Consider the following 11,892-nt stretch of genomic DNA (forward strand, 5'->3'; position numbering starts at 1 on the left):
TTATGTCTTTGGTCGGCTTCACACCAAAAAGAAAATATATATTATATGTAGAAGAATCCGGATTCATCGCTGGCAGCAACCTACTTTCTTGTTTCCCTATTTCTTATTGGGTAATGGCTACGCGTGTTTAGCACTATACTTATTTTACTCAAACAGCCTTTGAAAGCTTCAAAGTTGTCTCTTTTTGACTATAAACATTACTCCTAGATCTTGATAAACTTCATTATCAAAATTTCTATAACACACAGCGGTGTTAAATTCACGAGGAACTTTCTAAATCAAATTTATAAGATCTGATTATAATTATACCAAACTTCAGAGGTGTAAGTGAAACCCTTTATTTAAAAGAGGTGGTTTAAAGATAAAGAAATAAGAAGGAGTTATGTGGAATATTTTCAAAACCTCAAGGAGGTATGTGAAAATGAAAAATATATCAGGGATTTTAAGTAAAACTTGCATGGAATAAACAATCAGAGCTTCTAACTTAATAGTAAGATAACCCCCCTTAGGAGAGCTTCTAACTTGCATTCAAAGTTTGAGAAAAACTTGTACATTGAGATGAATTAGCAGTCGACCCGTGCAATCATTCAACAAGAGAGTGCTCTTTCTTTAGGTTTCTTTTTTCTTCTCTTGTTGATCTATTTCATCATCATGTCATCTTTTCTGTGCTCTTGGATTGGTTCTCAGGTTCATCAAACTACTAACTCATGCGAGGAACCAAAAGCATCTGTATGAAGGTAGAATTTTCTTGCTGATTTCTTTCGTTTTGTGCAGGAAGGCAGGTCAACGTATCCAAAACTATTTGTATTGAGGTAGAATTTGGATATGGCACCAGTTAGTTTCGAACGCAGCTTAAAGACCACGATCTTGATGATCTCTCCTCCACCTGGTCAGTCGCAATTTCCTTGTAAATTTGGTATCTGTATTTTATTTATATGGTATATTGAAAAGAGAAGGTTCAGTTTGAGATTGCGGTGCTTTAAAAAGAAGCAGCTTATCTTAAAATTTTTGAACCCAAAGCTGTTCGGTAAAACTAGACAAAGCTGCGTTTTTTTTTTCTAAAATTGGGGGTCATTGGCAGCAGATTTCGGAAGCAGCTGGAGGGGTGCTTTTAAAAGCTGCTGTGGACGGAGGTTTTAATGAATATTTCCATCTTTAGATAATAATATATAAACCCCTTTGATTACTTGCATATTATTAATTTTTTAAGTTACAATGTTTGTTATCTCGCACTATGCTCAACTTAAATCACTCAAACTCATCATACAATGCATTTTTTTCAAAAAAAGTGTGTCAAAACAATAGATAATTCACTAACTAAACATCTTCTGAAGTTTCATCACAAATTTCCATGTTTTTCTACCACTTTCCGTCATTTTTATTCCATTTTTATCTATATTGATATTTTCTCGATATTTCCACTGATATTTCTGTGTTTTTAGACCACCGATATTTCCAAAACCCTCTATATTTAAATCCTTAGTTAGAACGTATATGCAAGGCTCCATACCTACCAGCTTGCTTACACTTTCTAATTGGTTGGCACACCAAGATGTTTGATCCGCCATTGCAGGAGGGTGGGAAGGAAAAGGGGGAAGCGTAAATCAACCGCCACAATGGCTATTGGCGAGGTAAGTTCCAAGTCACCCTATTCGTGTTAAAATGTTCTATATATATATATATATAACACAGTATTTTAGCAGAATCATTCTGTGTTAATTAGTTGCATGTTACAATAATAATACAGTAATTACTTAGGCTTAATTTGTAGCTGGTTTGTGAGTATAGAATATACCAATAAATGAGACGTAATACTACTTCACTCAGAAAAAAATAATAATAATAAAGCAACGAAATATGAAATTCAACACCGAAAACTAAAAATGATAGAAATTACTAGAAAATGAAAGAGCAGTACGCAAATTACAGTAAACCACTCAACTAAACAAAGTCTTAAGCTGATAGATTTCTTAACAGTCTACAGGTCCAAAAGTTGAAGCTCTATTGTATGTGTTTGTGACATTGGATCTACAAAATAATATGTTTACCAGATTTGAAGCTCTCTATGTAATTGTAGTATTTATGTCAATGCGCTTATAAAGCATATAATTGAATAACTCTAGGGGCACTTCTGGGAAGGCTTGAGTGAGCGTATTCTCTATTTCCTCTCGTGTCTGCAAAAATTGAATACAAACATGTTTTAGAGAATAGTAATATTAAAAAAATCTAAAACGCAAATTTAGGTCTATGTTAATACCAAAAGTGCATCTGCTGGTATTTCCTCTGGTTTCTCCAATAATTGAATCTCTGATTTCTGCAATAATTGAATGATAATAAACGTTAGAGTAGTTTAACATGAATTAAAAAGCACTTTTAGGTCATGTGTATACCGCATTTTTCTCCACGAAGTCGTCCCACATATGGTCATTAACATGACTGAGGGCATGTCTGAAAAACTCGAGTGCCCCCAGCGCATTTGGTTCATATTCGACTGGTGAATAACTGTTTTTTTTTTCTTTTTCGGATAACTGTAAAGCTTTTTCTTTTTGGTCGGAAGGATAACTGTAAACCTTAGAGAAAGCAAAGGCACCACGACCAGTTCCAGAAATGATTTTATCAAAGTCAACGTTTTCTCTCGTTATAAGCTTTTTGTAATTGTTTTTCCAACCTTTTTTCCCAACGTCAAGATGTGTATAGAGACGGAATATAACCACGGCTACTTCGTGAGACGATAATAGTAAGGGATGCCACTGTAGTTGCTTAAAATAGAACCTGCACTTAATGAAAGAGAGTAAGAGGTGAGAATATTGGCTTTCCAAGTAATTCACACCACATATTTCATGTGCCTTGATTGAAAGCAGGTTCGTCCTCTTCTTGGGAAAGTGTTTTAGTATGTTAGGGTGAACCCAAATACTACTCAATCCTCATAACTAAAGAGAACTCTATTTGGGTTTTTATATTGAACATGTTTAAGTTGAACTACGTTACGTCTGCATTTCTTTTTAGGTTGTATTATTTCATCTGTGGGTGTGTGAATTTGCCTTCTTAATGCATGATCCTATATGAATAAAATAAGTTATCAGGAGCTTGCTTACCAAGGTATGCATTGTTCTAGCATTTCGAAAAAATGCTTTGACACCATGGGACAAGGAGCTTCCCATGTATCAACCACCTCTGATGCCAATGTTTGAAATTGTTCACGATAGCTTGGCATGGCCGGGTTGTATTTATGTGGTATACCCCGAATCTCAACCTCCAGATTCTCAGCCCCATTGCCAATTACGAAGATATTTTCACCAGTCAAGCGCCCATGTGTTATGCCTTTAGACCCCAAATGAGCAACTTTCCCCGCGAGACTTCTGAAAAGGGAATAAGGTTAATAATAGCATTAAATAAAGGGGGAATGCTATAAATCTTCTCTCTAACTTTCTCCTTTGAACCTTCTCTCTTTTCCTCATAACATGTGTCACATTTCTTACATTTAATACAATGTCATCAATGCATCACGCAATATAATTTTTGTTTTTCAAGTTTACCCTTATTAAATGTATTGATTTTCTTTTACAACTTTCTTACCCCCTTATTAAAAAAAAAAAAAAAAATTAAAAATTAAAAATGTCAGCACAAAAGAAGCTCATGCTATGGTAGGACAGAAATTTATGATCATAGTCTGTATCCTTTGGAAAAACGAAAAGCAAATGCTTTTTTATATAAAAAAAACCTACGCTGTTCTTATTTAATTTTGTAATATGGCGAAAAGAAAGTTATGCTAGGACTGAAGATTTTATTAGCAACGTATGTATTCTTCAGAAAAACAAAAAGTAAGCACTTTTTTATATATAAAAAACAAATGTTTTTTCGTATTAATTTTTTAATAAGGTGGAAAGAAAGTTGTTAAAATACTAGCTGTTTGTTTAAAAAAAAAAAAATCCAACAAATTTAATAAGGGTTAACTTGGTAAACAAAAATTAGCTTATGTGATGCATTGATGTTATTGTTTAAAGAGTAAGGAAAGTTACATGTCATGAAGAAAATGGGGAAAATCCAAAGGAGAAAGTTATAAAAGGTTGCTAGCATTTCCCTAAATAAAATTTCATATATAATGGAAAAGTTCATGGTAAATGCAACTGACCCAAGTATGTTTTGACCCCCACGCTTGAACTGCTCCCCATCCCATTGATAACAGTTCTTCAAAGTACTCTTTTAAGGGACATCGAGCATACAATCGTTGTGCAGGTGCTGGAGCAGCTGTTGTGTTGGCCAAAGATGGACTTGCCACATAAGCAGCAGCCGTCTCTGCCGATGAGGATGACCCTTCTTGTGCTGATAAAGGATTGGCACGTGTCGATGATTTGTTCCTCGACTTCTTCTTTTTTGATGCCAGTTTCTTGTTGGCCATTAATCTGAGGTAAAGGTACGTCGTATCACATTAGTACTAGATATATAATAATTTAATAAGCAAGAAAAAGAAAAACATGCAAACATTTTCACCAATTTAGTTAAACCTGTCAAACAAAACAAATGGTTGGCTTGAAAACAAAACCGTTCCGTAAGAGTAAATCGAGATCTTCCAGTAGTTGTTTCTGCCAAATTTACATCTTTATTAAGCTCTGTTTAGGCGTGATTAAGCTTTCTTGGAACACCAATTCTTCATGTTTCCAAACATATCTAACTATTCATTTTATGTCCATAAATTCCTGAAGAAACCAAACAAACCCCTTCATAATATGCATCCAAATCATATGTGCATTTAAGAAAATTGAGGAACCCAATCCAAGTGGTACCAAAACCGACAAATCACAGGAAAAAGGTAAGGAAAACATCATATAAAGTGGTTCAACTTGATTCAATTCCAATTAATTTGACATGTTACTTGGCAATAAATTTTTATTTGAATGTGCAATCTAGATTTACATCATATATGATGTTGTAACATGTGCAACAACTATGAGCAAGCCCAATGGGGGCCGTAAATCAGGCTGAACCACAATGGGGCACCAAGATGCAGCCACCTATGCAGAAAATCTATGGTCCAATTTTTGTGCTGTAAATAGATATAAGGAGCTGGTTCAGCTCATGAAACCTAACCGAGCCCCACAAAATAAGTTTTGTTTTGTCACTCTCTAGGGAGGGGCAGGGAGAAGTGTGAATCGAACCCGGTTGCTTTCCCAATAAAGGGGGAGAGATGAGAGGTAGTACTAGTATGGATGAGAGGGAGGTAGATTTAGGGTTTAGGGTAATTTAATAATTGACGGGCTTAATATATTTTGAGGACATTGGGCTCTAAGCTTTTTTAAGGAGATTGGGCTGTATTACTTATTTATTTTTTTTCTTGGGGTAGAATGTGAAATTCAAACTCTGCTGGGCGTTATATGTTTTTGGGTAGAGCTAGAAGCTCCCTATGACTAAACCCTCCAAAGTCCTCTTTCCGACCCATTCAAATGAGTCTCCTGCTAGTGCTCCTGACTTTTTTTTGTACGATTTTCGGTCAGGTGTTGACTTTTTTGGTCAATTCTATTTTTTTCGGTTACTTTCCATTTGTTGTAAAAGAATAAAAGAATAAACATGTGGAGCCCACTAACTATTCATTACTGTTCATTACTGTTCATTTGGCGGCTTTGATAGAGTTTGTTTGTTATAAAATAACCTGGGATATGTGCGATAATTCAGAGCTGCACGTAAAGTAGATGAGACACAGCATTTAACGAGGTTCGGCTATGCCTACGTCCTCGGAGAGCAGCAGCAGTAACTTTTCCACTATGTAAAATAATAGGGCTACAAGTTTAGTGTTTACAATATATGTGGCTCACTGAATTTTCTCTCTAGGAGAATTTCTCTCTGCTCTCTCTTTCCTCTTTCTTCCTTCTCTTTCTTTCTCTTTTTTTCTTCTCTTCTACTTTCCGTTTCTCTTCTTATTTATAGGCTGAAATAATCACTATTCATCACTATTCATCACTGTTCACCCGTGACAGACAAATTCTATCAAAGCCGCCAAATGAACAGTAATGAACAGTAATGAATAGTTAGTGGGCTCCACATGTTTATTCTTTTATTCTTTTACAACATTCCCCCTTGGAGACCACTAATGATATGTCGGTTGTATCATTAAAGACTTGCTTGGAGAAAACCTAGTAAGGTAGAGAACTGATGGAAAGAAGAGTACAACAATCTGTATAGCATACTTCTGGATGCTCCCCCTGATTAATATCTCCCCCTTATGTCTTCATGACTATCTTTTGGATTGAGAATCTTTCGGAGTGAGTGGATGATGTAGCCACCAACAATTCATATAGTAAATATATTTCCAGTGAGCTATCTCTATGTAAATCATAGAAATTTTCAGAGTCCGCATATCTAATAACGCTTGGGCTATTTATAAGTTCACTTGAAAGAATATGCCCATACATGGTGTTATGCGGAAATAGCATCAAATATACCTCACATCATCCCAAAATGATGGTGATGGAGTTGAGCCTTATCTGAAAAATATGATGTCCGGTCCAACATACTTCCGGAAAATCCTTAAAGTGCCCAACGGATAATCCTCATAAAAATGCTTCAATACTTTCTTAGTATAAGCAAGTATCTCGTTGGCATAATGCTCGATCTTTAAGTCGAGACAAATATTTCTGGAATTCTTGAGAAGCTTTAATGTGTTGCAAACACATTATAATCAATATACTCACTGAGGCAATTTATGTACATTAACATTGAGTACAGATTTTGTGCTTCAGGCACATGTCCACAGACTTGCTTCATGCAATTTCAATCCTTTCAAGGATTTTGTTTAAAGGGATTAAACTCTATGACACATTATATAGCTTTAACCCAGCTATTTATACATCTTTAGGGAATCACTTCAGGTGATATGCTCTGTGCATTTAATAACCCTTAAAGATAACATGTTGGTCTCCGTAAATATGCAATAAAGGGGCACAATTGAATCTATAAATATGGAGAAAACCCAACATCCCTTGTTTATGTCAAAAACATTGTGTCATACAAAGTAGGTATATTCCCTTTTTATTCCGAACACCCAAGTATAACTTTTAATATTAACATCTTTTAGGGTTCGTACTGTGGGTTTGTTCTTTCACGTTCATTCTCATCTATAATGGAATTGCCTCATTCCATTTTGGCCAATGATATTGTCGACATTTAATAATTGAACGTGGTTCCAATCAACACAGCCCATTGATGATTTGAGTAGCTACTCCAAAATCAAAAATTTGTCATTCATCAATTTATGATCCCACCATTCTCATGTGCATGCGCATGCATCAATTATAAGCATTTCTTTGCTTTTGGGTACCCAAGCCACTGCAGGGGGCTTTTATTATGTGAGAATGTAGATTATAACCTCCAATGGAGCGTTATTTTATAGCAGGGCGTGGATAATCTCCATTTAGGGAGTTGGAACATTTAGAACCCATATATCTGTCATGCTGCAGGCATGCCACAGATTAATACATACATGTCAATTAATTTATGGGACTTTAACCCATATTATGGGACTTTAACCCATATAATTTGCTACGCATTAGGCGTGCATAATATCAATATTGGCATGTCAAAGGATTGTCCTTTCGGGACTTCAATCCACATCATTTGCTACGCAACAGGCGTGCATCATATTGATCACTGCTATACCCATATTCTGTTCTTATGGGACTTTAATCTGTGCAGTGTATTATCAATGTATCCAACTTGCAATCTGTAAAATTTGTGTTTAATAATTCATGGATACATACAAGCCATTCTTTTGGAACGGACTTATCTCCCCATTTGGTTACCTTTCAAGATAAAATATCAAATAGGTATATAAGCATAAAATAACACAAGTATTGCTTACATCCTTAGGTGGGAGAAACTTTTCTCAAGTATCATTCAAGCTCGTATCAGCCCAGTAAATGTAATGTAGCGCTTGATGATCTAGTTATATCCTGCATGAGCAAAATCACAACTCTTTTCTCTGTCAAAAACAAATAACCCTCAGAGTTAGGATCACTTCATGGATTCTTTCTTCAGATGTTCATTCTAAAGAAATAAAATCTCTTATGAACAGAGAGTTATAAAAAGAGAAAAAATGCAAAAATAATGTGATATTGATTGCAAGAGAAGGTAAGCAATCAAGGAAGGAAGCTGGTGGGAGCAGACAACATGCTCAGCAATCAAGGAAGGAAGCTGGTGGGAGCAAACGACAAGCTCTCATTTCTTCTAGTTTAGAAGAACTTCGGGAGATTAGAGCATAAGGTTGCCTTCACAGTTCCCTGATGTGGTGGAAACGTGATCAGGGATAGTCTCGCTTCCTGAATGGATGATCAGAGATAGTCTTGCTTCTTAGGCATATTGAGTGCTCACTGATAAGAAAAACAAGTAGATATCGCATCACTAGGTATGGAGTAAACTGGATGTCTTCTGCAAAGAAAATTTCGTTAGTAACACATTTATACACAAATACAATGAATAGGTAGAACCGGTGAATTTCAAATTAACCATAGGAAAATTGCGAGATTTTCGGGATGCTGTTGAAAAAGTGCGAGATTCTCGTCATGCTTTTGAAAAAGTAGCTCCGTGAAATCCGTAAAGCAAGATCGGCTTTGAAAATAATGCTTGAAAACGCCGAAAGTGCCGACAGGCATTATTAGAGGCCACGTGAAGTTTTGGACTCTAGGAAAGAAAAAGATAATATGGGGATTCGAGAAGATATTGGGGTCCTGAAAAACAGTAGCCATATTTCCTCCTATAGATATGGCCTTTGTAAAACTTGATTGGAGCAACTGCGTTTCAACTCAAATTTCTTCATTTTCTGAAACTTTAGTTTTCCTAAGACTTTCTTCGAAACCTTCTCAAAAATGGCTTCCTCTTCTTCCTGCCCAAATTATTTCAATTTAAATGATGCTCCAACAGCAAACAGTGACGCCAAAGTTTGGCGTTCATCCTTTGTATCCAAAAATCGTCATCTCACAGTTAATGATTCTGTGATGATGAATGATGCTACTGCTGTCATAGTAACTAGGAATTTCATTACTCCAATGGATGAAATGCTGTTAACAAGGAGGTCTGAGGAAGAGGCTATTGATGACTCAATGGCTTTTAGCATTCAGAGTGCTGCTTCTGTTTCTAACATGGCTGATCGTTTGCGTGTTAGAGCAAACGAGGTTGAGAAGCTAACAACTGAAAATTCGTCTCTCCAAAGAATGCTTCATGAGTCTCAACAGGAGGTTGAGAAACTTAAAGGAGAGAATAATTCCTTGTTGAAACTGGTGAGTTCGTACTCAGTTGATACACTGAGAAGGCTAGACATGCTGCAGGTCTCCAATGAAAGAATTTTGGGAGACCACGAGAAGCTCATGGCTAAGCTTAAGAGGCGCCGTCCTCTTCCTTCAGAGGCTTCCAGAACATAATGTAATTTTATAGATTTTACAGGGCTTGCACCTTCATTGCAGGTGGAAAAAATCTATCTGTTGTATGTTTCTGTAATAATAATTGCGCACATTCTTAAACTTGCATCTGTGGTTTTTACGTCTTTTCAAAATGACGGTTTGGAACCTTGTGCCTTATAGGTTCAAATAACCACATTGTCTCTCCCAAATTGCATGGTAGCCCGGAACTTTTGGCCTGGACACAAACTCAGAATTTATTTGCCCTTTTCAAATGGACATGAAATATGAATTGAGTAAAAGCCACGATAATATCGCAATATAGTAGTGAAGAGCATTAACTAGTATATACCCACAACTTCAAGTTCAGGATCTCTCATATATTTGGATCCATGGGCTTCCGGCCCAGGTATAATAAAATATGTGGGGAGCCTCAATTCATTATTTGAGGTTTATATTGATATTATCCATTTCGCGGTGTATTCTTAACAATCGGAATTCACAAAATATATTTCTTGCTTGAGGTGTCGATTATAACAGAATCGAACTTTATTAAATTCATCATCTTCTTATGCCAAAGAAATATGTGGTGTACCACAATTTGCAATAATACCTCAAGGGTTGTCCATTTAATTGTTGGAACTTCAGGTTCTCAATACTCTTAAATTTTGAACTTCAGGCCAAAGCCACATATTCTCATGGTATGGACATTTTTACAATTTTCTGTACATATTCCGGGACTTCAAGCCCTTACATAATTGTCCATATTTTGAGGAACTTCTGGCATCTCATTTAATTTCTCATCCATGAGTTTAAGGAACTGCAGGTTCCCTTTTGTATATAGTGACGGTTTATCCAAAATGGTTAATATTTATGCATACGTCACTATTCATGTGAATAGTACTGCTCATCAAGTCATGAATACATATCTATTCATGTGTACAGTACATCTGCCAGTACAGTTATCACTATTCATGTGAATAGTACTGTTCATCAAGTCATGAATACATATCTATTCATGTGTACAGTACATCTGCCAGTATAGTTATCATTCATGGCTCATATTTATGCATACGTCACTATTCATGTGAATAGTACTGTTCATCAAGTCATGAATACATATCTATTCATGTGTACAGTACATCTGCCAGTACAGTTATCATCCATGTGTACGGCACTATGAACCAATACGGTACTATTACATCATTAAAGAACCCCAGGTCCTTATTCACATGTCAGGGATCAAGGACCTTTAAGTCCAATCACATGTTTACAAGTATAGTACCGGAGAGACTGCCAGCTCTCATATTAATATCATCATCAAGGATCTTCAAGTCCTGATGTAATTGTATGATGAGGATCAAGGAACTTCTGGTCCTAATCTGCACACTGTAAAAACTCATCATACAGCACAATTAATCCATAAAATAAATTGTTGATAAATAAATTACTGGTATGGACGATAAACCCGCACCATACTTTAAATAAATTAAATAGCTTGCTGTATGGACGTTAATCCCGCATCATATCTTAAATAAAATTAAATGTGCGGTAAAGTAAACGTGCTTATATGGGCACTAATTCTGCTCCATACATTTAAATAAAAGCAAAGGCGTGGGCGATAAACCCGCACCACCCTTTTAAATAAATATTGTTGTATGGGTAATAAACCTACACCATACAGTAAATAAAAAAATGTGAGAATAAAAACCACCACTGAACAAGATAAGGAAAGTGTTAGTAACGGTCTCCCACTGATAATATGTTTAGTATTACCAAGGGTCCATTTTTGTTAATGGTTAGTAATAGAAAAGCAGATAAATATAGTATATTATATTACCATCAACTTTTCATATATATATAATATATATATATATATTATACTGATATATTAGTGGAAAGCTAGATGCGTTGGCTTTTCTTCTTTACATCAACATAATGGTTAGTATTATAAATAATAGTGCAGCACAAAAATTATACCTGAGAGCTTCTCGTGCTGATAACGTGTTATAAAATAACCTGGGATATGTGCGATAATTCAGAGCTGCACGTAAAGTAGATGAGACACAGCATTTAACGAGGTTCGGCTATGCCTATGTCCTCGGAGAGCAGCAGCAGTGACTTTTCCACTATGTAACGTGTTATAAAATAACCTGGGATATGTGCGATAATTCAGAGCTGCACGTAAAGTAGATGAGACACAGTATTTAACGAGGTTCGGCTATGCCTACGTCCTCGGAGAGCAGCAGCAGTAACTTTTTCACTATGTAAAATAATAGGGCTACAAGTTTAGTGTTTACAATATATGTGGCTCATTGAATTCTCTCTAGGAGAATTTCTCTCTGCTCTCTCTTTCCTCTTTCTTCCTTCTCTTCCTTTTTCTTTTTTCTTCTCTTCTTCTTTCCGTTTCTCTTCTTATTTATAGGCTGAAATAATCACTATTCATCACTATTCATCACTGTTCACCCGTGACAGACAAACTCTATCAAAGCCGCCAAATGAACAGTAA

The 11,892-nt window shown here is 35.9% G+C and overlaps 1 protein-coding gene across 27 annotated transcripts in view; it reads left to right on the forward strand.

Moving 5' to 3' along the window:
• Nucleotides 244-11,892, forward strand: part of LOC109947216 — a 13,403-nt gene continuing 1,754 nt past the window's right edge. For 2 of the 27 annotated variants that reach the window (XR_002270164.1, XR_002270162.1), the window contains exons 1-4: nt 418-613; nt 775-889; nt 1,085-1,631; nt 4,237-4,414. Coding sequence is in view for 10 of the 27 variants with exons in the window: in XM_020557079.1 (XP_020412668.1) it covers nt 826-889; nt 1,082-1,133; nt 1,553-1,631; nt 4,237-4,407 (366 nt within the window). In the remaining 17 variants the exon portion in view is untranslated. The other 25 variants (XR_002270165.1, XR_002270163.1, XR_002270167.1 and 22 more) reach the window with 22 other exon arrangements.

This window comes from Prunus persica, chromosome G2 (assembly GCF_000346465.2).
Source record: "Prunus persica cultivar Lovell chromosome G2, Prunus_persica_NCBIv2, whole genome shotgun sequence".
Classification (NCBI taxonomy): domain Eukaryota; kingdom Viridiplantae; phylum Streptophyta; class Magnoliopsida; order Rosales; family Rosaceae; genus Prunus; species Prunus persica.